This window comes from Chrysochloris asiatica, unplaced genomic scaffold, assembly GCF_000296735.1.
Source record: "Chrysochloris asiatica unplaced genomic scaffold, ChrAsi1.0 scaffold00039, whole genome shotgun sequence".
Taxonomy (NCBI): domain Eukaryota; kingdom Metazoa; phylum Chordata; class Mammalia; order Afrosoricida; family Chrysochloridae; genus Chrysochloris; species Chrysochloris asiatica.
The window spans coordinates 15044194-15070209 of NW_006408557.1; the positions used below are offsets into that span (position 1 = coordinate 15044194).

Below are 26016 nucleotides of genomic sequence, written 5' to 3' on the forward strand. Positions count from 1 at the left end.
GAGGCTTTCTGCTCCCGTAAAGATTTACAGCCTTGGAAACCCTGTACAGGGTCGCTATGAGTCGGAACCGACTCCACGGCACATAACAACAACAACAACTTGTGGTATTTTTTAATCCTATGGAAACAGGGAGGGATTATTGCAGATAAGAAAGTTTACAGATTGTCTCTGAGGCGCTCAGGGTATGACGTCACAACCAGCAGAGCATTAGGGGTCTGCCCAGGAATGTTTCTATGAGAAACAGCTGGGAAAATAGTATTAAACCTATTTAACTATATGCTGCTTTGAACTCTGGCAGTTCAGTTGTCAGCATTGCATGAGGTACTCAAGAACAATTGGCATCTGAACACTTACACCTAGGTACAAGATGGACTTAAGTTCTGCTTGGCTGGAGTTGTTTGCAGGTAAAAAGCTGTTAGATTTCATGCTCTTCAGTATTCCCTCCTCTTGGTCAGAGATTGAGGGCAATAACATTGATTACCCAAATCTGGACTTCACTGGGTAATCTGGCAAGATTTTAAAACTCATGATGGTATTTCACCAGATACCAACTGGTTCTTGTCCAGGGATCCCATCAGGCTTATTGAAGAGCTGAGCAGAGACAAATGCACATCACCTTGGTCAGAGCCATCTCTTTCACTCTAAATACACTGACAACACAGTCCTGTTACAAGCAGAATGCAATTTAAAATTATTACTCATGTAGACGCCTTTATATATAAAGGAAAACTTTGTAGTTAAACACAGAGAGGTTCACTTGTACAAAGTAATTAAATAAGATATAGAACAAAACGAACAAAAAGAACAATCAGGGTCAGTTCTAAGGCAATACTTTCAAATAACATACATTCACTAAGGCAAACTATTTATCTACAGAAACTTAAGGTATGTAACACAATAGGAAATATTATAAAAATTAATATTGAATATAAATTTTTTTTTTACCAGTCTATAAAATCAATTGCCATGGTAAGGCGACCTCAAAAGCAATAGAGATTTTTTGCTTTTTTGTATTTTTAATGCTTTGTTGTGAATTAAGTGATATTTTACATGGGAGGACATCAGCTTCACATTGATCCCCGTTGTATATCGTTTCCTTGCCATGGTTACAATCCCTTCCATGCATCATCAATCAACCAAAGGGTATAACCCCGCAAGCCTGCCCCCCTGTCATCCACATCTCCCCCCTCTCTCTCCAGATCCAAAGTCTCCAACTGCTCCATCTCCCCACATCATCGTCTCTGCCTCCATCCCTGGCATCACTGCTTCTCTGGGTAGAGTTCCATTCTCTGCTCTTCTCCTTTGATGGTCCCAGGGACCTCCACTCCTAGACTGTAAGGTTAATCACTTCCCTCCCTTTGCCCCAAAATGTCTACCTTTACATTTCCAGCCCTTACACTCAGTCCTGATAAAAATGTTTAGCTATTGTATCACAGGAGACCTATCCGCATCTCCTTTCATCAGCCCTGACTAGGCAGAATGAACACTACTCATTGGAGATTCTACCATGCTCCATGCACTCTGAATCTAGGTTCCCTCTTGAAAGCTTGTAAGCCAGTCACTTGTTGCCTCTGTATTTCCTTCCCCCAATTCTGGGTAGCCAAAAGCAATAGAGATTTGAATAAAGTTTAGTGAATTCTAAGTCTGAGACCTTGGGAATTAAGGTCTTCTGTTTCTGCACACTAGTGCACTTCTACTTCAAGTCCAAAAGTAGTGTTTTAGTTCCTTAAGCCTGTGACAGATGTGGTTACGGCGAGACACTAAATTTAGTTGATTTTAGTAGGGTTCTGATTGAGTTCTTCTGATATGTCTTCTAACATAGATAACATTTTGGGGTGATATCAGGTAAACCTGGGAATAAAAATGTTAAAATCCTTTGCAAAAACAAATCTAAAATTCGGTTAAAAAAAGCATGTGACAAAGGGTGGATCGTACTGTAGGGAATATTGAAAGCATTCCAAGTGTTTTTGCCATGGGCAGATGGCCCTTTGCTACTAAGAGTCATGAGTCATTTTTCAGAAACAGGCAAAATGACCAAAAAATATTTGTGTGTGTGTGCACCCCCACATATTGTTCCTTCATCTGATCATGAATTTCAGTATAAATTCTATGATCACTATAACTGTAGGGTAAAGTCATATTCGAGGAACAAATTGATTTTTATTTTCTTAAAACCAACTCAAGTTGAGGTTGGATCTCTTGATCTGGATTCAAAATGTATAGAAAGGAGATGATACTTTGATTACAATCATAAAATGGACATTTCATAATAATTTGTTTTGTAGATTAAATACAATGATTACTGTTATTATTGTTCTCAGTGAACACTTCTTATTGATATATTTTTACCAGAGTCTGTTTCTCTAAGCAGACTCAATTTTTCAAAAGAGCAGAATATTAACAGCAAAACTAAAACTGGTCTCATTAGTTTCACTGGATTATAGTTCAAATTAAAATAGTTTTAATTTCTTAATAAGACTCAAAATTTAAAAGCAATAGGGGGAAATTTTAACAATACTAGGCCAGTGGTCTCTCTAATACCTTCTAATCTGATGCCTTTCAGAGCAGTTGATACTGATAGCCTGGCACCTGTCGAGTACTTCCGATCTTTGAGATTAATGATTGTGTGGGCCTTTGGACTAATTATTTTCATGTGTCTTCACTTTTGATCACTTTTCTTTCTTCTGGGCAGGAAGAAACCAATAGTTATACCATAGATAGCCACTCGTGAGTTTTAATACCCAATTTGCTATCTCATCAAAGTAGGATGTAGAACATTGTCTTTGTGGACTATGTTATGCCAGTTGACCATGGTGTCCTTCGGACTATGATTCTGAGGCCCCAGGCAGAGCGACTCATTCCCTCAAGATATTTGATATGGCTAAGAAATTTTCATAACTTTGTTCCCTTTATGCACCACCATATTCACAGATATATCTATTTTTAGATATGAACAATTGACACTTTGTATTCTTTCATGATATTTAAATTTTAAATTATCCATTGACAGGTCACAGATAGTTTGGATTACTATATTGAAGTCAAAATTGCCCGAACAATGTGCAAGAAAATTTCAGGAGAAAATGAAAACTGCTTATTTCAACAGGATCCTCAAATGCAAAAGGTATGTAGCTGAGATCAGAGTTTCTGATGGTACTGGTAAGAAAACTGGTAATGATCAATCCTCTTTCTGCCTTCTAGTTTCCTTTTAAACCAGAAATAACCAGTTGCTGTGAACTTGACTGAATCATGGTGACTCCATGTGGGTTAAAATAGAATTGTGCTCATAGGCTCTCAGTGGAAGTAGATTATCAGGTCTTTCTTCTGAGATGTCTCCAGGTAGAATTAAACCTCCAATCTTCTGGTTAACAGCAGTGCATGTCAACCCTTTGCACCGCACAGAGACTCTTTAAAACCACATTTTGCTGATATTCAGGACTATAAGTGGTCATTCTAAACATGAAGTATTGTTTCCATGTTCTATTGCTAAAACCACTCCCACCTTCCCTTTCCCATTGCACAGGCACACACTGAGTGATTTAAAGTAACTAGAAATCATTATTTCTCACTATTCTGCAATCTGGTCTGGCCAACGATTATATTCTTTGTGCTGTCTGCTGGGTCAATAATATTCCAGATGTCATCTTTACTTATACATTTTGTTGCCTTACCTGAGATGGCTGAAATAATTAGGACTGGCTTGCTATTTTTCTCACTGTGCTGAATGCCTTTCCATAGGTCATACTTATAGGGTCCTAGTTTGTCCAGGACCTGGGGTTTTCTAGGATGTGGATTTTTTCAGGGATGTGTCATGCAAACTGGGACTCTGGCTATATTCTGATACCCGCTCCCCTAGGTACAAAAGAATCTGTCTCATTCTTATTAGGTTGCCTCATTTGGGCAGGTCCTATTGGGTTCTCATGCAGTGTAGAGTCTCTGTGGGCCAAAAGGAAGTTGACATGACTGGATAAAGGGCTTTGAGTTGGAAATATGACTTTCAGGGGTAACCAGCCCTTGGACTTCCATCCTTGCTCTCTTTGAGCAGATAAGATCCATGTTCACAGTGATTTGGATAAGAGTGATAGCGTCTTGACCAGGATCCACCTTGATGAGTGAGGCTGGCTCCTTTATCATCAGGATTCTAGATCAACAGCTCCAATGGCATGGTGGCTTCTGACCATCAGGTCACTGACATGAAATCTCAGTTCAGGGAAATAGAAACTATTTTTGTATTTATTATTATTATTTTAATACAGACTGGTTTTTTTTTTGTCTCCTTAGATAGTTCTTTGCACCTTCATTGTTGCATCTAAACCCTGGATGTTTGAACTCAAAATGTTGAAGAAACAGTGCAAAGATGTCTAATTGTCTTCTAGCACATTTTGCCACTCTCACTTGCATTGTAAAGAAGAAACAAAGATACTGCAAGACATGTAAACAACACACCTGACTCATTTCCTTAAATTTTTGGCCATTTTGCTATTTTATATGTTCTTCAGGCCTGGTGCTAAGAGCATGTGATTCCTTTTTACAGTACTGGGCAGCCTCTTATAGTTGAATGAATAACTATATATATAGTGGGGACCTTCTGCTACTTAAAAATTGTAGAGTGTGAACTGTTTCCACAACTCACAAACTGGGTATATATTTTCACTCACTTTCTGTATAATACCTGGATGATCAACCCCCAATTACATCAAGCTGGTGGGTACTTTTTTACAAGGTTCTATGACCTGGCTACCTTGCTTAAGATTCTTGGGATGACATGGCCCAAATAGCTTAGGAATAGTTTTAGTTTTAAATTTAAGATCTGTCTCTTTGGTATATCATAGAGATAGATCTTAAATTGGTTCATTCAGAATTTTGTTTTGTATTTTGACAGAAAAAATGTAAAAGTGATGGTACCTGAAGAGTAGGCAACATTTTTGCATGTTTGTGTGTGTGGTGTGTGTATTAGTGTATATATCTGTATATGTATATGTTATCTGTATATGTATGATTGTTTGGGATGTATATATGTGTATAACTGAATGCATCTGTGTGTGTATCTGTAAGTGTGTATGTGTGCGTGGCATATGTATATGTGTGTGCGTGGATGTGTGCATTGGTGTGTGCCTGTGTATGAGGGTGTGTGTAAGTGAATATTTTAGATATCTAATGCTACATGACAAACCACCTCATCATGTAACATCTTAAAGCAGCAATGATTTTTTCTCTCACGGTTTTGTTGGTCAGGAATTTGAGGGGCGTAACTGGTTCTGGAGAATCTACTTTCCCTACATGACTAGCAAGTTGATGTTAGCTATTGATGGAGGTCTCTGTTCTTCTCTAAATGAGTCATCCATAAGACTGCTTGAATGCCTCAAAGAATGTTCCAAGAGACAAAGATAGAAGCCGCAATGCTACTTGTGTCCTAACTTTAGAAGTCATACATCATTATTTTTTTCTAGATCAGCCTTAATTCAATGTATTAAGAGATAATACAGGGTATGAAGACCAGGAGATGGGCCCACTGGAGGCTGTCTTGGAGCTGGCTACCACAGTACGTGTGTTTATGTATATGTGTGTGTGTGTGGGTGTGTGAGTGTGTATGCGTGTGTGTATGTCTAGGTATTATGTGAGTACATGTGAATGTTTGTTCATGTGCATGCATATCTGTGTGTGTGAGAGAGAGTGTGTAGATGATGAAGATTTATAACATGACCAGAAAGAAAGCACTTTCCTGTCTGGATATGGAAACATCAGGATTAGCCTTCATGCAGAGGCTAGTAGTGAAATGTCAGCAAAACACAAGGTCTGGCTCCAGCTTAGACTCATGAGAGATGGTGAGGCTTGGAGGCCATCTTGGTAGACAGCTCAACATTTCAAGGTAGTTTTCTGGCAGGGGATCCTGTAAGCATCTGAGACTCACTACCTAAGCCCAGTAAGGATTAAGCTGGAAGTACTGGGGAATAGTGCTCCTGGGAGGAGTTCTCAGCCAGTGACAGAGTTGGAGAGTAAACACCCAAGACTTCTTGCCCCTGGAAAGAGAAAATTGAGGTGTGTTCTGCCCAGTGTCTGAGATGTCCCCAACAAGATTGAGCCTCACAAAGTTATAAAAACTTCTTAAACATAACCAACATCTTGAACCAAGAGGCTTAGAACCATAGTCCAGGGTACACCAGGGTCAATTGGCACAATATAGTCCACAAAGACAATGTTATACATCCTACTTTGGTGAGTTTGTTAAGTGTCATTGAGTTGCTTTTGACTCATAGCGACCCTGTACAGGGTTTCCAAGGAGCTTCTGGTGGGTTTGAATCACCAACCTTGCAGTTAGCAGCAGTCCAGTGCTTATCCTACAGTGCCATGACTGGGAAATTAAAAGCTCATGATTGGTCAAGCTGTAACTGTTGGTCTTTCCCTGTCTGGAAGAAAGAAAAAGATGAAATGTGAAGCTTGATTTGAAATAACTAGTCCAATGGATTAATGTACCATGTGAGAACATCAGTCTCAAGGACGCTGAGCTCAGAAGAACTGGATGGTTGCTGACTCTCTACCAATTGTTCTAAAAAGGATCATATTAGAAGATCCTGGATAGAGAGGGAAAGAATATGGAACAAAACTCAAAATCATAAAAGAAGACCAGGTTTATAGAAACTGATGGAACTTCAAGAGTATGGCCCTTGGTCACCCTTCAAGTCTGGAATTGAACTCATGGCTCAACATTCAGCCAAGCAATAGAGTGATGTATAAGGGGAACAACAATGCTAGTGAAGTACACACATCATAGAATGGTCAACCATTGAATGCAATAGAGCAGCATTTATTCAAGGACAAAGTTCAGAAAGGTTGAGAAAGAAGGAGGATTGGAAATAAGTAACATGGAGGAAGTAGGATAAGTGATATTACACTAAGGGGACTGCACTCCTTGAGATAAGCTGAAGTGTATGAATTGTTCAGTGTAAAATGGTAAACTCTGATTTACTCTGTAAACCTTCATTCAATTCACAATTCAAAATAAAGTTAAGAAAAGAAGACCTTATGGATCACACACCCAAAAAAGGAAAAAGATTGAGTCTCATTTGCATACACACACAAAGATGGAGTCCTAGTTGCACATATTGTTTATGTTAGTGTTCATATACTGCTTCTGTCCCTTTCTAGTTCCACAAAACTGACCTGTTGGTGTTTCCAGGGATCACCATTGAACACACCATTTGCTCTTGAATTTTTATCTCAGGTTGACTTCTGTGCGCAGTAAAGCTAGGGGCCAATCTTGGGGATTTCCTTGGTGAAGCCAGACAATAGGGCCCACTTCACCTCTACCTACCTCCCTGGTTTTATCAGCTGCCATGTTCTAGGGAGGACTGGTGCAGGGATACTCTGCTTGCCCCTTACCGCATCTTCAAACAAGGTCTTTCTCCTCTGTGTGTTCATAGAGCTCCAGGGTCACTGTCGAGCAGTTTTCACATACCTCTCTCCCACCGCAGGCTCTCTATATTGTTACTTCTGGCTCTCTATGTCACTGCATAACTGGAAGAACTCATTTCTCTATCTTGGCCCTTCAACCCCAAAGCACTGTAGATGTGCAGTTGTGTTTCATGTTGCTTCATAGACAGAGTGAGCCAATTACACTGGTCCCAAAGGCAGCCTGACAGCACCACTGATCAGCTGTTATGTCGTGGGTTCACAAATACCTGGATCTGTTGTTTTCATCTCACCCATAATATCTATACCCCCAAACCCAATGCTATTGAGTCGATTCTGACTCATAGCAACACTATATAAGGATTTCTGTTCTAAATGATTATGGAAGCAGACATATTTTTCCCAAATATGGGCTAGTAGGTTGGAACTGCTAACCTTGCAGTTGGCAGGCAAATGCATGCCTATGGTCCTGCTAAATTTTACTGTCCCACATCAAAGTTCAGCTGAGATCAGGGAATAGCCTAAAACAACTGGTTTGATATCAGCAATGCATTAGTCAGTCTCATCCTGCATCTCTGACATAGCCCCGAGTCAGGATGAAGACTCAGACTATGACAGTGATGGGTACTGAGGCCAATAGGCACAGAAAACTATATCCTGCCTCACTGAGATTTGTAACAGGTGGCACATTTTTATATCTGCATGGGTGAACCCAGATGTGTGGACATATGGGCCTTCATACCTTCAGTGGAGACTCAGCCACCTAAAGCAGGTAAGCTCATGCAGTGTCCTAACTAATGCTCCTCCCTCCCTTCTCTGGAGACTTGCTTTTCAGAGGACACCTCATTCTCTATCCAAGACTCACAAACATTTTTGAAAGAAAAGGAGAAGACAGTCTAAAATGTACCTATTAAAACAGAGAAGCCCCTTTCCCAGGTTTGAGACTGGCAGGGGAGCCTGGGTGTCTATCCTAGGAGTATTTGTAAGTGAGTGAGGGTACTCTGAGTCTGGGCACAAAGTGGAGATTTAGAGTATGGGGTATCTCAGAAAGCATATATGGGAAGGACCCCCAGCAGCTGAAAGAGATCTCTGGGTACATTTTGAAACAGTTCTCCCATTCTGTGGGCTCCTCCAGAGAGGAAAGAACTTCCCATAAATCCTGCTTCGTGCCACATACCCTTGAAGACCCTGGAGGCAGTGTGACCACCATACCTCTGGCTCCATCGAGATGCCCCTCTGAGGGTATAGACACTGAGGAAGTATGTGCCTTAATTTCAGTGAAGTGGGAATGCATGTGCTGTGCCCTGGAACCAACATCTTGGCTGCTGGTCTTGTTAGCCTCTGCTCCTAGCCCCTTAAGAGTTCTGGGGCCACATCTTCCTCAGGTGGCCAGACACCCAAAGAGGACTGCCTGGAAATGGCTTCAGAGTGGGATGGGGGTGGATCTTTGGAAAACTCATGTTGGAATCAGGGTAGAGAGGGACCCTTCTCTAAGTTTCCTTTTACTGGTTGAGTTATGTCTAGAACTCAATGAAAAGGAAATGGAGGTTCTAGGAGAGAGATACATTTACTCAAAGCTGAGTAAAGACAGAGCAGGGCAATGTAGGGTCTAGATTCTAAAGGGAGAAGTAGCGGCAGCCAAGGCCATCCTCTTGGCTGATAATGGGAGGTTCAGGCCTGGCTTTCACCCTGGCCCTATCTATACTTCATGTTCTGTGTATCCCTTCTGCTTAGCTTTTTCTGTGGAAGACACATTCCCAGAAGCTGGTCTCTGACACCATGTGTCTTTGTTTGGTTTCCTTAAGCACACCCAGAACCAGGGCTGTTTGCAGAGCTTCATTTGGGAGACAATTCCAGGAAGCACAGCAGGAACATGAGTCCAAGAAGAAACTATTATGGAGACAATGGAATTGATCCTGCTAGATTGCTCTGAGAACTGTTTGGGACATGACTGTGATTTGGTCCTGAAGCGGGAGACAGGGGCATTCACACATACCCCCTCCTCTGAGAGAGTCCATCCTCAGAATGGCCCATACCTGCATTTGGTACTTGCTTTTTGGAGGGATAACTTTGGCACAGAGAGAATTCCTGTTGAGTATGAGGGAGACATAGGTTATTGGGGTAGGGGACCATTAGCTTGTAGGTCATGGTTGTGCTGGCCACGGGAATTTGAGGGGTTAATGTGTTTTAGGGTTGACTATTCTTGTCCCAAGGAGCTCTGGTAGCATGGTTACGAATCGGGCTGCGAACCGCCAGGTCAGCAGTTCGAAACTACCATCTGTCCCGCAGGAGAAAGATGAGCCTTTCTGCTCCCATAAAGATTTACAGCCTCGGAAACCCTATACAGGGTTGCTATGAGTCGGAACTGACTCCACGGTGCACTACAACAACAACAATTCTTGTCCCTGTTCCATGCCCCAATCCCCAAAAACCACTGAACACAAAACGGTTTCAAATGCTGACAGTTAATGGCCTATTCTATACAAGGGGACTGCAGAAGTAACTATTTATTTCTACAAGATCCAAGTTCCTGGGGAGAGGACAAGATCCTTGGTTTCCAGGAGAGCAGCAACATAAACCCTTTGTCATGAAAAGCGGCTGACAAAAAGTTGATGGTATCTCAGGAAGAGCAGCATGGCCCTGTGGTGAGGTCAGGAGCCTGGGACACCCTCCACGCAGGTGCTGTTCAGGAGATCAAACTTGGTTCTCCAAGGCTGGGTGCTGATGGTGAAGAAGCAGCTGAGGGTCTGTGGGGACATTGTGTGAAAAATCAGGGTGGAGAAGTCCTTGGGAGTTGTAGTTGAACTCAGAAAAGATGGTCTGTTGCCATGTCCAATGACAACAAGGCCTTGTTAGGGGGTCGGCCGCTCTGGAATGCAGGCCTGGCTCTCAGATGAAAGCACCAGATTAAAGGATGTCCTGAACTCTGCTTGGTCTGGGTCTTTTATGGTCCAGAGATATCTTTTACCACCTCCCCATATCTGTGGTCTACAGGGGGCTCCCAGAGCAGCCACAGGACCCTCAGTACCAGAGGGTACTATTCAATCCACATCTGGGTCACCTCATTCTTACCCCTGAGGCTTGCCATTGAAGTTCAGCAGGCCTATGGCTGTAGCTGTCAGGTAAGACAATGGTCACTTCCTCTGCTCCAGTTCCTCAGTCTTGAGTTTAGTGATAGGGAAACCCTGAGACCAGTCTCTTGGACAAATGACAGGACTAAGCAGGAACCAGGACTCTGTCCCCATGAAGGCAGTGAAGGGAGAGGAGGTGGGAAGCAGCCAGTAAGGAGGAACTCTGAATTCAATGGCCTTGGAACATGCTGTAGCAACATGCGGGCAAGGGTGAGTGGAATTCTGGAGAGGGACCTGCCTGCTGGCTGTGCATAGAGCTTGGACACCAGCAGGTGGCATGGTGGTGCTGTTCTCACCCTTGGAAACAACCCCTTTGTCATTTGTTCTCCATGCCTCTCTCATCCCCAAGCATGCAGTGCCCCCAAAAGAATGGAGTCAGTATCTCCCATTGCTTACCGCTGGACTTTCATGGAAGGGGCAGTTTTCAATGTCATCCTCAAATTTCCTGCACCTGGTCCGGCCAAGCTCCAGCTCCATAGAGAAAGCCAGCATGCTATCCATCTATGGGTCAGATAGCAGATGACAGACAGACGTGATAATGAAGTCACCACTTTCTGTCATTTTGAGTAACTACTAGTGTAGGTATGTTCAGTATAGAAGAGACCCGTCTTGCTGTCTCTGGAGGTCAAGCCAGGTAGTGTCTCCTCCAGAAAGGGAATTAAGGCAGGCAGGGAGACAGGCAGTTGTGGAAAAATGGGGGTATGACATTGACAGACTCTCTCCTAAGGATGTCAAGCAGCCCTCTCCCCGCATGGAGATCCGTCCCACACTGTCTTGAGCATCTGAAATCATCTGTTCCCCCAGCACACAGGCAGCTGCTGCAGGTGCTTACCTGCTGGCTGGCCTACCTAATAAATGGCTGTTCAGGACTTTGCTGGAAATGTCAACTGAGAAAGGGATCTCATCCATAGCTGTGTTCTCAAACGTTTTTCCTGAACCAACAGCAATAATACTTCATACAGAGCTACCTACTACACATGTGAGCATGCACACACACATGCACACACGCAGAGGAGAATGGCTTTAGGAAGCATTAGCCTCAAACTGAAATTCTCTTTACTCTGTGTTTCTAGTCCATCTTAATCATTCTTTTATAACATGTCGCCCTCACTCCCACTCCCCACCCAGCCCACTGAAATGATTATACAACTGCACGGGGCCTATAAGCCAGAACTAGAACACACTGATCCAAGCTGCTTCTGAGGGAGCTCTGGCCACAGAGTCATGGTGAATGCTGAACACCACCCAGCTTCTTGAGAGACCTGCACGTCTCCCTTTATGGAAGATGAAAGGGGAGGGTGTGGATCTGCTCCTCTGCCTTCCTTTCAAGCTCAGGACACAGGAACCAGGAAAGAAATGACTACCACACACCCATCAGTGTCCTTTAGGAGCAGACTCTCCTGCAGATGTTTAAGCCCAGAGGAAAATTGTTTTCCTGTGGGAGTGCTGTATGTATAAGTACAGTGATCTGGGGATGAAAGTAAATAGCCTGCAATCCACTGATGAGGACAAGACTCTGGGCTTCAAATGGTGAATGAAGGTACCCCCTCCCCCATGCCCCTAATTCAACACTAAATGCAGGACGGCCAGACCCAAGTGAAACTGTTCACTCACCTTTTCCTTCCACACACTCAGGATGCGCATTAGCCTGTAAGCATGGGTGTCCTTGCTTTGCAGGTTAAATGTATGCAAAGCATACTCCACGGTGGCTGGGAAGTGCTCAGCTATGCTGGTTTGGTCTTCAGGGTCATTTTTCTCATTGGTAGACCAAACATGAGTCACCAAGAGCAAGAAGCTCAAGAGGAGCAGGAGCACCCAACAGGGCCAAGTCCATCTCCCTGGCCTGTAGGACATGGCTGCATTGACTGGCTCCCGCTGCCTTGGCCTGCACAGCTCTTACTCCCACAAAGCCTGCTTGGGCAAGTGTCCAGTGCTCACACTGTCTCCTCTAGGATGTCTCCGCCCTCTTATTCTTTTTGCCATGACAACGTGTCTACTCCTCCTAATTGTCAACTCTCAGACTCCACAGAAAGCTAGTAAGGTCTCCTCTCAATGGGGAAGGGACCACATCATGAGGTGTGACTGGGAAGGGCTGATTTAGGAGGAGTGAATCACTTGGGACCCATGCCAGTTACAACCCCCTCCCTCAGTGCCTCAGTGATTTAAGGCAGAGAGGTACTTGTGTCCCCCAGGATTGAACGCTGAGAAGGTGAGACAAGTGTGAGACTGTATGTGCCAGGTCTTTTTTTTTTTTAATTTTTTTTATGATTTTGAGTTTTGTTCCACATTTCTTCCCACTCTATTCAGGACCTAATGTGATCTATTTCAGAGAAGTTGGTAGTGATACTTAGGCACTGTCTAATTTTTCTGGACTCAGGGTCATGGACACTGATGTTCACATCATCCATTAGTCACTGAACTAATTGTTTCAGAATCTTCAATTTTCACTACTCTGACAGAAGTCTTTTCTTATACCAAGTACTCAGTTCTTTTGAGGCCCTTCGCAATATAAATTTTCTACCATAAATTAAATAGTTTGAATCAGTCACTCACAACTCCCCCTGCCCCTACCTGAAAAAAAAAAAAAAAAAAAACACCCAAAAATCAAACCAACAAAACAGACAATGGTCCTGTCCTCTTAAGTTTATAGCTAAGATTCATCAAATTTTCTAGGAACAGGTAAGTCCAATCCTATATAACTTTTTTTCACTTGATATATAATATGGATTGAATTGTGTGCCCCCAAAATATGTGCTGTAAATCTTAACCCCTATATTAGTGGATATCCCATTTAGGAATAGGATTTTATTGTTATATTACTGATATCATGATCAGTGGAGGATTTGTTTTAGGCCAATTACTTTTTAGATATAAAATGAACAGATAAGATACAGAAAAACAAGCACAAGTGGGGAAGGATAGATACCACAGGAAGATCTCCAAGGACTCCAAGAAGAATGCTAGAGAAATTGAGAAGATGGTCTTCCCCAGAGCGTAGAGACAGCCCTCTCCCCTAGAGCCAGGTTCCTGAATGTGGACTTCTAGCCTCCTAAACTGTGAAATAATAAATTCTTGCTTGTTAAAACCATTCATTTATAGTATTTATGTTATAGTGGCACTATATAATTAAGACTATATACAAAGGAGCTCTGGTAGCGTAGTGGTTACGAATCAGGCTGTGAACCTTAAGGTCAGCAGTTCGAAACTACCAGCCGCTCCGCGGGAGAAAGATGAGGCTTTCTACTCCCGTAAAGATTTACACCCTCGGAAACCCTGTACAGGGTCGCTATGGGTCGGAACCGACTCGACGGCACTTAACAACAACAACAACAACAATATACAAAGGAGTCAAACTCTTCCCAGAACATTTTATGAGATTGTTATGGCAAGAATTGCATTAAGACAGATATGTAGCTTAATCTTTCATGTGGACATGCATACTCAAATCCTCAATATGTTTCAGAAATAGAATACAGCTGTCCAGAATATCATACTTTATGACACATTCTAGAGTTTTACCAGGACATAAAGATGGTTCAATTAAAGAAATATTAATATAATGAATTAAAAGAGTAAAAAGACTTTTATCTTAATAGGGTTTTTTGTTGTTTTTTTTTAATCACTTGACAAAATTTTTCTGAAAGAAAGTAAATTCTTTATGGACCACATAATGGAACTTGTTTAGTCTGAAAAATGACTGCATTTGGATTTTGGAATGAAATAGTGAGAACTATTAGAAATCTTATTTTCAATACTACAGGGTATCCATCCATGTTCTTAAAGTGTTCTTAAAATATGGAGGGAAACATAAGAACTGGTGTGATAGCTGAAAGGAAGATAAAAATCTTTGCTACATGAAGAGGATTGGATTTTTTAAAATAAGAAATCTTAACTACTGAATCAAATTAGAGGATTTATCAGTATTGCTAACAAATGATCAAGATAAAAGAATGAATAGTAAGAATACCAGCAAAAAGCAATTAGAAAATATAACAGAAATAAAAATAGCACCATTCAAAAACAGAGAGAATAAAATCAGTGAACTTACTTTGAATAATTTATAAACAATTGGTCAAAATAATTTGGAAGAGCACAAGTTTTTTTCTTTTTTTTTTTGAGTTCTTGGTGGTGCTGACACATATGTCAACCTCTGTTTGTTGTCTGTTCTTGTTGGTTCTCAGTCCACAGAACTCCCTTTAGGCTGTTTTGCAGTGCAGAGTTGGCTTTGGAAAAATCCCTTAACTTCTGTTTATCCTGGAATGCTTTGATTACACCCTTGTATTTGAATAACAGCTTTGCTGGGCAGACGATTCTTGGTTGGCAGGTTGTTGTTTTTTTTCAGGGTTTTATATATGTCTCCCCATGGCTTTCTCACCTGTATGGTTTCTGCTATGAGATCTGAGATTAATCTGACTTGCTTGCCTTTGTATGTAACACGTTTCTTTTCCTTAGCTGCTTTCAAGAGTCTCTTCTTATCTTTGATTTTGGAGACTTGATTATTATATGTCTTGATGATTTTATTTTGGGGTGTTTCCTTTCTGGGGCTCATTGAACTTCTTGAATGCTTACCTTTTCACTTTTCAAGACATTAGGGAAATTTTTTTCCAGAAGCTCTTCAACTATCTCTTCTGTGGACTTGTGTGATTCTTCCTGTTCTGGAATGCTGATAAATCTTAAGTTATTCCTCTTCATGTTGTGTAACATGAATCTTAGACCTTCTTCAGAGCTTCTTATCCTTTTTTTTGTGCTTGCTCTTCTATCTTAGTAGTATTGAGAGATTTGTCTTCTAGTGTGTGGTTCTGGCTTCTCTCTCTTCAATGCTACTCCTTTGCCCTTTCAGTGTATTGTCCATTTCTGATATTCTATTATTAATCATTTGGACCTCTTTCTGTAGGTTTTGAATTTTTTCCAATGCTGTATCTATCTTATTTGATTGTTCCTGTAGTGTTTTCCTGACTTCTTCCTTATTTTTCTCAATTCCTTTGTAAAGTGTTTTGATACATTTCATGATCATATTTCTGAATTCCTTCTCAGGCATTTCCAAAGCCTTCCCTCCTTTACATATGGAGTGTAGGTCTACCTCCAGCTCATTTGTCTCAGTCATTTTATCTTGTTTCTGGACATGTCCAGAGATGGTCATTTGTTTCTTGGGCATATTCAGTACTTATCTGTGACCTTAATACTTAGATGAATGTATGATGATATTTTGTTATGCTTTCTAATTGCCTCTAGGTAGATGTGATCACAACAACATATTCTTGAAAGTCATAAAAGAAAACCTATGTGTGAGTGTGTGTGGGTATATCTACCACACATATCACTTACGCATAGGAAGACTGTATCTTAATAAAGAGAATTATTTTCTAATTAATCATAAGTGTAATGCAATTCCAATAAAAACTTCGAAGGTTTTTTTTTTTTAATATAAAACTAGAAAACCAAGTTCTAAAATTCTCAAGGAAAATAAATGTCACAAACTGGTTGAGGCATTTCTGAAAAAAGAACCTTTACTGGTCAAACATTGTATTTACAAGATGAAATAAACAAATTAAGATAAAATCTAAGCACATTTTGTAACATGTTATATGGTTAAGTGCAGGTGAAGTACTGTTTATTGTACTTCTACATCTTTGATATTATTTATACTTTAACATTTTACACGAAGAAAAGGAAAACAAGATGGCCAATGGAGTGGGGTGCTGTGGAGATTGGAAATAGTCCTAGTTAAAGTTGCTGAATGAACATTTTTGAAGGATGTGGTCAGAGAAAGGAAGTTTGGAACAGTTATTCACATATATTATAAATAATTCAAGATATCCATTACTGAAAGACTTGTGAAGTGATCTGGTAAAAGAAGGAAGGGGATTTTGCCGTGTAGGAAATGGCTCGACACACCTTTGTTTTCATCTCACAAGTCATCACTGATGGTATTCATCAGGATGAGCTGTATGAACTTATTATATAGGCAACACGGACAGAGAAAGGAAAGGAAAGAGGAAATACTCAGAATTGTTAGTAAATCTAAAAAAAAAAAAAAAAATCCATTTTCTTTATCCAGGTGAAAAAGTGAGCAGCTCAAGGAAATGGCATTATGATGCCTGATTTGGGGGGAGTTCATAAACTGGGGCCTAGCTGTGCGGCCATCTCCAGACCCCAGAGGTTATATTCCCAGTCACCACCCATGTAATATTATGTTCCTAGAATTTTCCTCCTAAAACTTTGAGGGAGCATGCTCAGAACACAGGTGTTGGACTAGGTAGGCATGAAACACCTGTAAACTTTAACAAAGGAAGCATTGAGTCTATTGCGTGACCTTGTTTCACCTCTGACACAAGCGCTGACAATAGCCACTTCTACACAACAGAGTGCTGGGGTGGCTATGCAGGATAATTCGCTGGACCCACAAGGTCAGTTCGAACTGTAAGGTCAGCAGTTCAAACTCACCAGATGCTCCTTGGAAACCCTATATAGGATCACTGTGAGTCAGAACCAACTCATTGGCACTTAACAACAACAACAACAACACACAACAAAATCTTGGACTAAAGGGAGGCAATTCTGTATGTAGGAGCAACTCACCTCCCATTTTCCCATCACCAACAAAACATAATCAGGAACAAAGTTGGAATAAAGCATAAACTTATCAGCTCAATGAAGCAGGACTTCTGACTGAGCAACAGAAAACTTCCCTCAAAACCAGAAAAAGTTGTGAAAATTATAGAAAGTAAAAAAAGTTAAATAACCTTTGGAATCCTATGGAACAAGGAGAGGAAGATCAGTAAGAATTACAGCCAGGTAAAGCCACTGAATCACCCAGGAGCACAAAGGCTGCTCAGAACCTTAACATCTTCTGATTGACTGAGGGTCGATGGGACCAAAAGATCTGAGTGAGACTGCAGCATCCGTTCCTGTCTCCTAAGGACATTCCTTTAGAGATCTTTAGGGGAGCACCCTTCAGTCCCACTCAGTAAGAGCCCAGTTTTCTAAGCAGACCTCTTCTAAATTCAAAACCACATGCATAATATCTAGCAATGTGTTAAATATTTTTCTGAATACCATTTGTTGTAGATTGAATTGTGTATCTAAAAGATATATTGAATGACCTTGTAAAATGACCTTGTTTGAAATAGGATCAAGATGTCACCAATCAACATGAGATTATATTGGAGTTGTTTTTGTTGTTGTCAAGTGCCGTCCACCCATAGGGGCCCTATATAGGGTTTCTAAGGAGCAGTTGGTGAGCTTGAACCACCGACCTTGCAGTTCAAACGGCTTTGCAGTCTGGCTCATTAACCCACAGCACCACACCAGGACTTCTATATTGGAGTGTTGTTGTTGTTATGTGCCATGGAGTCGGTTCCGACTTATAGCGACCCTGTACAGGGTTTCCGAGGCTGTAAATCTTTATGGGAGCAGAAAACCTCATCTTTCTCCCACAGAACAGCTAGTAGTTTTGAACTGCTGCCTGTGAGATTAGCAGCCGGATTCGTAACCACTAGGCTACCAGATGTAGGTCTTAATCCAATGAACACAGAGGGCAGGATGGGCATGTAAATACGGAAGCAAAGATTGTAGTTATGGATCAACTGCAAGCCAAGGAAAACCTGGGGCCACTAGAAGCCAGAATAGATCAGAAAAGACCTTGCCCTTGAACTTTTGGAGAAAAAAATGTCTCTATACAACCTGAATTCATAGTTCAATCTTCTAGAACTGTGAGACCATAATACATTTATGTCATGTTAAGCCACCTACTTTGTGGTACTCTGCTATGGAAGCCTGAAGAAACTAATATACCATTCTTCATCATCCATATATTTCCCAAAATTATGACTTAATTATGATGAATTCCATATTTAAATGTTGCCATTGATTCTTGATACCAATCACTCTTACTTTTATCATTCTCCTTTCCTGGGATACTACTAACTTCAACACTCAACAACTTTTGTTATCCTCTAAATGTGTATGCGTGTGAATCTGGACAGCTTTTCTTTAACATTAACCTACCCTGTAGACTCAAAAGCATGCCGTTCCTTTAGGGGATACAGCCCCACATGGTGGCCTTTAGAGAAGGAAAAGTCTCAACAGATGACAAAGGGCCATCTTTGAGCTCTGGGCCCCTTGTTTCAACCTCTCTGTGTTTTTCCTTTTATCTTATTTGTCCTTTTCTGGTATACTTTCTCAATCTTCAGTTGCTGAATGTTTTCTATCTTCTCAAATTTTTCCTTTCTCCATTTTCTTCTTTCTCTTCTTAATTTTTCTGTCTATCTCTTCATTAATAACCCCTAATCAGCATTTCAACATATTGTGATATATATATTTTTTACTACCTTAATACATATTATTAGGAGGGTCCAATCCCTGGAGAAGGACATCATGCTTGGTAAAGTGGAGGGACAGAGAATAAGAAGGAGACCACCAACAAAATGGGTTGGCACTGTGGCAGCAACAATGGGCAACAATTGCATCAACAATTGCATAGCAGCAATTGTGAGAATGGCACAGGACTGAGTGGTGTTGTGTTCTGTTGTATATAGGGTTGGAATCAACTCAATGATATTTAGGAACACAATATATTTTTCTGCTAAAATATGCAGTGGTTGAGTGATGTGTCCATGAAGTGTTTAATAGTCTTTTTTTTTTTTTTTTTGCAATGGGTAAAGCCTAATTTCTTTCTCCTTATGTGTGGGCTGAACTTCTTGAATTGTTCCAACTAATAAATAAAATGAAGGTAACAGAGAGTAGATTATAAAAGGCACCAGACTTCTTGTTTCCTCCCTTGTTCTCTCTTGGATTGGCTGATGCTCTTCCTAACAACAACCATTGAGGTACTCAGGCCTCTAATCAATAGCCATGTGAACATGCCATCTCTGAAGTGATCCTTCAGCTTCAGTCAAGCTTTTGGGTGACTGCACCCTCATATGGTATCTTGAGTCCAATATGAGGGAAAATGCTGAAAAAGATATGTCTAGCTAAGCCACGGACTTCTGGTGTGGCGCTGTAGGATCAGTACTGACTGTGAACCACAAGATTCAAAACCCACCAGCTGTTCCTCAGAGACTCTATACAGAGTTGTTAAGAGTTGGAACCAACTCGATGGCACTTAACAATAACAACAACAAAGCCGTACTTGAATTCCTGAACCACAGTAACTGCAGCACAAAAAACATTGTTTTAAGCCACTAAATTATGGGATAATTTGCTACACAGCAATAGACAACATACAAGAGGACAAGTACAAAAGAATTGCTATAAAATTATAGGACCTTTTATTAAACAAAAATATCAAAATGTGGAGTTATTGTTTGACATGTCCTCCATTTAGGATTACATTTCTGAAGGTGGTGTTTCAATCTCTTTAACCTTTTTCTGAAGAATTTTGATTTACACTGTGTCAAAATAGCCATTTTGGCATCCTCTGGTTACTCAAGTTGTGTTCCTTTTTAATGTCTTGGAGTTTGGGGAACAAAAGAAAGTCTAATGGGACAAGATCAGGGCTGTAGGATAAATGTTTCCCAACAAAATTCTCATTGGGTGGCCTTGTCACACCTGAAGAATGAGCAGGTGCATTGTCATTATGGGAAAAGAAAACAAAAGAGAAATTCCTCAGTGCAAATATCCTGACTTTTTTCTCACCAATACAATTTAAAAAAATTTTTTTTAAACTTCTTCATAATAAGCTCCTGTGACCATCCTGAATCCTCTCAGAAAACCTGTCAAGATGACCCTTTTGGGAGTACCAAAAACAGTTACCATATTCTATGAGATAATTTCTCTTCCTTGAATTGAACTGATGCAGCAGTTCCCATCAGAAGTTATTGTTTTACTGGGCCTTTTTTGAAGTCACACTAAGGAGACTTAGTCTGAGAGAATTTACTGAGAACATTTGTCTGTAGCCATTCACTGATTGCAGAAATATGTTTAAAAACAATTTGTTTGGAATAAACCCATGTACATATGAACTGAAACCCTAGTAGTAATACTTTTTTAAAAAGTTACCCTGATGTATGTGGGTAAGTGTATATAACTTGTTGTTGTTAAGTGCCGTCAAGTCGTTTCCGACCCGTAGCGACCCTGTATAGGGTTTCCAAGGAGTGGCTGGTGAGCGTGAGCCGCTGACCTTGTGGTTCAAAGGACTTTGCAGTCCAGCGCATTAGCCCACAGCGCTACAACTAGGACTTATAACTTAAGAAGTTAAATATAGAGGACGTTGGTATTTTAGTGATAAAATTCTGACTTTCTATGAAGAAGACCCGCATTCAATTATTGACCACCCGCGTGTTGCTATGATGCTGAATAGTTTTCAGTAGAGCTTCCAGACCAAGGCAGACCAGAAAGAAAAGTCTGGTGATACACTTTCAAAAATTAACAAATGAAAATCCTATGGAGCACAATAGTTTGATCCACAACTAATCATGGAGATGACACCAGACTGGTAGTGTTTTCTTCCATTGTTCATAGGGTTGTATGAGTAAGGGGTTGGGGGACAACTTGGTGGAAGTTAAAGGCTACTTAAATAAATGTTCAAAATTTAAGCTCTACAGTTTTGAACTAAATAAATCTGGACTCTGGACTTACTTGGCATGCAGGCATGGTTGAAACTGAGTTGCAATGCTACTACTAGATATAAAAGCTGCTTCTCCAGATTCCTCAGCTATTGACGTGTTTTCTCTGGGTGCCTTATCCATTTGGCCCTGATCATGTTCCTGACATCTCGGCACAACCCTGACCCTCCACCTTTCCTAACTTAGATAAGCCCTATGGGCATCTCAACCCTGATTCCCCCATCTGTAATCCAGCCAGAGGTAGGATCTTCACAGTCACAAGAAGAACTCAAATATCAGTTTGTTCCTTTTTTGTTTCTAGTATAACAGTAGGATTCTTTGTGGGCTAAGGAAAAAAAACATTAAAAGTAGCAATTTTTTTAAGCAAATATCATCTCATCCTCTGATGGATAAAATTAATCTAGAGGCAAGAACAGAGTGCTGTACTGTAACACTGTCCCCAACCTTGTCAGACACTGAGCTATTTGTTATGTTTGAGCACCATCTGAGTCTGCAGGAAGGTCTTTCACAGAGACCAAAGCCATATAATGACATTCTCACAGCAGGACACACTCTAGGCTGGGGATCTAGACCAAACTTTAAAATGCTGCCTGGGATAATAATGAAATGGGGGACAAAACAATTTATCTGCTTCCTTCATCCTTTTTGTTACAACCCAGTCTATTCTGTAGAGATGAATTAGAATAAAAGATTCCGAGTACATACACATATTGTTGTTGTTAAGTGCCGTAGAGTTGGTTCCAACTCAGCCATCTAGTATAGGGTTTCTGAGGCTGTAAATCATGTGGGAACAGAAAGTCTCATCTTTCTCCCACAGAGTGGCTCGTGGACTTGAACTGCTGAGCTTGTGATTTGCAGAACAGTGCTTATCATAGAGAGCCACAATGTGTTCCCAGTACTTATGAGAGGGTTTCAAAAATTTCATGGTAAAATGGAATTGAAAGATAATGGCATTTTCCCATAAGCTTTTTGAAGCTCCTTTATAGTTGATATTAATTAGCTATTTTAAAATTAATTTCTTGGCAATAACTGATTTGAAAAAGCCAATAATAAATGGGACTGCTCATGGGGGTGGGGAGTTGTTGCTGCTTATTTGATTAGTGACTTGCCTGGGTTTATTCAGTGGATTCTGTTTCCCCCACAGGACACAGCTGCAATGTCTCAGTTTCTTATTTTCCATTCTTGTTTTTATTTTAAATAGTGCATAGAAACAGCTAAGTGGTCAGCCAACATTGGAACAGAGGTTGTGCTAATAAACATCCAGAGCTAGCAAGTCTTCCATGTCTTTACAAGTCTGTGTATAGCTTATAGTCTGTGTATAGGGATACAGCATTTGTTTTCTACGTCCACATTTGGAAATTCTCAGGTTCACCCAGGACAAGTAGCTTCCTGGGTCCTCCCTTGTTGACCCTGAGCTTGTATAACCTCCTAGAGTAGTCTTCCAGACCATCAGGGTCTGCCACTACCCACTTTTTAATTTGAGGTCCCTGTGAAACTTTAGGCTGACCTGCACATCAAGTGCTTGCTCTAAACAGGACTAAACATAGAAGTTATCCCCCACCCCACCCCCAAGTGTTTGCCACTGAGATGTCTATTGTTTTTGGCAATGTCCCTTGACATGAAAATTTCCACACTGTTCCAAATAACCTCATTCCTCTCTGGCTGTGGAGCTGTTGGTCTTCATGGCAGCAATTACCATACTGTCGGAAATGGCAGAACCTCAGGTTAGAATGCTACAGAACCTTGCTATTCTTACCAAAGTGCATAGATTTTCACGAACAAATACTTCTCAGTGTGTTGTATGCCTTTGGATGGTGGTGGTGCTTGTGTGCTGTGGAGTCGGTTTTGACTTATAGCGACCCTGCATAGGGCTTTCAAGGCTGTAAATCTTTACAGGAGCAGAAAGTCTCATCTTTCTCCCACAGAATTGTTGGTAGTTTTGAACTGCTGACCTGAGGTTAGAAGCCTGACTCATAACCACTATGCTATAGGGCTCTTGGTATGGTGCTGTGGGTTAATGTGCCAAACTGCAAAGCCGTTTGAACTGTAAGGACGGCGGTTCAAGTTCACCGGCTGTTTCTTGAAAACCCTAAATAGAGTCGCTATGGGTTGAAATCGACTCGACGGCACTTTACAACAACAACATAGAGCTCTTAAATGGGGTTGTTAGCATTTTTGTTAAGGCTTATTGTTGCATTTTAGAGAGAATTTTCTGAGCAACTGGTTCAGCCATTTCAGATGTTCCACACTGCTTAAATTTCAAAGGTGTTTTTAAAGTTAAAAAGATATTCCTCAAAAGTTTAAAAATATTTAGTGACTACATCTAACCACATTCTACCATCTCCTATATGCTTGAACATGAGTCCATGTCTTATTTTATTTACCTGTTCTATTCGTTGTTGTTGTTAAATGCTGTTGAGTTGATTCCAATTAATAGCCACCCTGTATAGAGTTTCTGAGGAGCAACTGGTGGGTTTGAACTGCCAGTCTTGTGGTTCACAGTCCAATGTTGCTCCTACAGTACCACACCAGAAGTTCCTAAACTAATTCCAAGGAGTCAAGGTGGTGCTGTAGGATAAGCACTGGACTGCTAACCACCCGGTCAGCAGTTTAAACTCACCAGTACTCGTGGAAGAAAGGTAAAGCTTTCTATCCTGTAAAAATTTACAGCCTTGGAAATTCAACACAGGGTCTCTATGAATTCTGCTGTGGTGCTGTGGGTTAATGCGCTGGAGTTTAAAGTCGCTTTGAACCGCAAGATCGGTGGTTCAAACTCACCAGCGGCTCCTCGGAAACCCTATACAGGGTCGCTATGAGTCAGGACTGACTCCACGGCACATAACAGCAACAACATTAGTTGCGAACGATTTAGCGGCAGTGAGTAAACCAATTCCAATAGTTTTTGGGTGGTGCAAAAGGTTACTATGCTTAGTTGCTAATCAGAAATTTGGAGGTTGGAGTCAATAGAGATGTGCCTGGAGGAGAGGTCTGGAAATCTACTTCTGACATGTCAGCCATTGAAAGCCCTATGGAGCACAATTCTAACTCTGACAGAAATGGAGTCACTATAAGCTGGAGTTAAGCCAACAGCAACTTGATACTGGAAACCAATTCCAAAATATTTTCATTACTGCAGTTAACATAAGTTCTCCATGTATGAACTAAAAATCTCTCCTGGATGATCTTTTCTAGAAATAGCTCTACTGTTTTTAATTTTTACTTTTCCATTAACTTTTAGAAATTGTACAATTCCATAAAACTCTTCTTTGAGGATTTTATATTGAAATGGAATTGAATTAACAAGCTAATTGAACACAATTCGTATCATTTAGTTATTGAGTTTTTGTTTTGCTCATGTACACACACACACAGGAGTTTTATTTTGTGGCCTTCAGTAATATATTGTTTTAATTTTCAACAATGATCTGGATTATCTGTGGTTCTGTTGATATAGGATACCTAACCCATATCTTTTTCTGTTAACCATTCTGTTTTATTTAATAATGACTTTAACTATTTTATTTTTTTAAAAAACTTTTAATTGCGGATTTTTTGAGGGTTTACAGAGCAAATCAGTTTTCCATGTAGCAATTCATTTTGCTTCTCATGTTATTGATTGTCATCCCCACAATGTAACATCATTTATCCCACTTCCTCCTTATAGTTCCTGTTTCCATTGTCTTTCTTTCCTAATTCTTACTGTATTCTGAACTTCCTCATTGGGCAAATGCTGCCCTTTTGATCTCAAGTGGTTGATTATTCTAACTTCTGGCACCTCTCTGGTATTCTTGTTTATTTGGCTGAAAATTCAGTCCTGGGCCTGCAGCATAACAAAGGGCCATTGTCTCAGGAGTTCAAACAGTTTCTATCTGATCATTTCCTTAATCTGTTTTATTATTTTGATTTTTGGCCCACATTTTCTCTCACTCTATCTAGGACCTCCTAATGTAATCTCTTTCAGAGTGGTCAGTACTGGTAACTGGAAACCACCTACTTCTTGTGGTTTCAGGGTTGTGGAAGCTGAGGTTCTTACGGTCCATTGGGCTATAGGAAGAATTGTTTCCATATACCTTCAATTTTCTTTACGCTTCTTTGCTCCAAATGGGGCAATTTAGGTGACTGCTGTGTGATATTGTCGTTACATACATTGAGTCGGTTTCAACTCCTAGAGACTCTCTATAGGGTTTCCAGAAGCAACTGGAGGGTTTGAATTGCTGATCATTTGGTTAACAGTCCAGTGCTTATCCTACAGCACTATACTAGGATTCCATAATATTAGATACCAGCATTGAAAGTGATGACCTTTTTATTTTAATACCAATTTGCAAATGGTTTTTGTTTTCCTAAATATGGGATGAATTTTATCAAATGCTTTTGCAATACCTATTTTAAAAAAAACCAAAACATTTTATTGTGAATTATGTGATAGTTTACATGGGGGAACATTAGCTTTACATTCATCCTATCATATATCATTACATTACCATGGTTACAACTCCCTCTATGCATTATCAACCAAACAAATGGTACACCCCGCAAGACTGCCCCTGGTCATCAGCACACAACCCCTCTCCCTCTCTTGGTCTAGAGTTCCCAGCCATTACATCTCTTCACATCATTGTCTATGCCTCCATTTCTGGCATCACTGTTTCACTTAGTAGGGTCCTGCACTCTGTTCTTCTCCCTTGATGGTCCCAGGGACCTCTGTACCTGGACTGCAAAGTCAACCACTCCCCTCCTTTTGCTACATTTACATTTCCAACCCTCACAGTCAGTCCTGATACTAATGATTCACTATTGTACCACATGAGTGCGATCCACATCTCCTTTCATCAGTCCCACCCAGACAGACTGGCTACTACTACTCAGTGTAGATTCTAACTTCCTCCACGCCCTCTGGATCTAGGTTC

At 40.7% G+C, this 26016-nt stretch overlaps 2 protein-coding genes and 1 pseudogene across 2 annotated transcripts in view; 2 read left to right on the top strand and 1 right to left on the bottom strand.

Annotated features, from left to right (window-relative positions):
- Window positions 1-4365, top strand: part of LOC102822676 (cystatin-13-like) — a 25356-nt gene extending 20991 nt beyond the window's left edge. The window contains exons 2-3 of the mRNA XM_006860663.1: window positions 3011-3124; window positions 4282-4365. Coding sequence (XP_006860725.1) covers window positions 3011-3124; window positions 4282-4365 — 198 coding nt within the window. The remainder of the gene's footprint in view (window positions 1-3010; window positions 3125-4281) is intronic.
- A 5696-nt stretch (window positions 4366-10061) lies between these two features.
- On the bottom strand, window positions 10062-12395 carry CST9L (cystatin 9-like). Its single transcript, XM_006860755.1, has 3 exons — window positions 12156-12395; window positions 10931-11042; window positions 10062-10159 (listed from the first exon to the last, which is right to left on the bottom strand). Exons 1-3 carry the CDS (start codon window positions 12393-12395, stop codon window positions 10062-10064), a joined length of 450 nt encoding a protein of 149 aa, XP_006860817.1.
- LOC102812499 overlaps window positions 12394-26016 on the top strand; it is a 47450-nt pseudogene continuing 33827 nt past the window's right edge.

Bases quoted from the DNA above. Each gene is read 5' to 3' on its own strand.
- CST9L (XM_006860755.1), bottom strand. From the start codon at position 12,395: ATGTCCTACAGGCCAGGGAGATGGACTTGGCCCTGTTGGGTGCTCCTG. The intron at 11,043-12,155 runs GTGAGTGAACAG...TCTGACCCATAG, and splicing joins TGAGTGTGTGGAAGGAAAAG to ATGGATAGCATGCTGGCTTT. The intron at 10,160-10,930 runs ATGGGAGATACT...CAATGTCCCCAC, and splicing joins TGAAAGTCCAGCGGTAAGCA to AGACCCTCAGCTGCTTCTTC.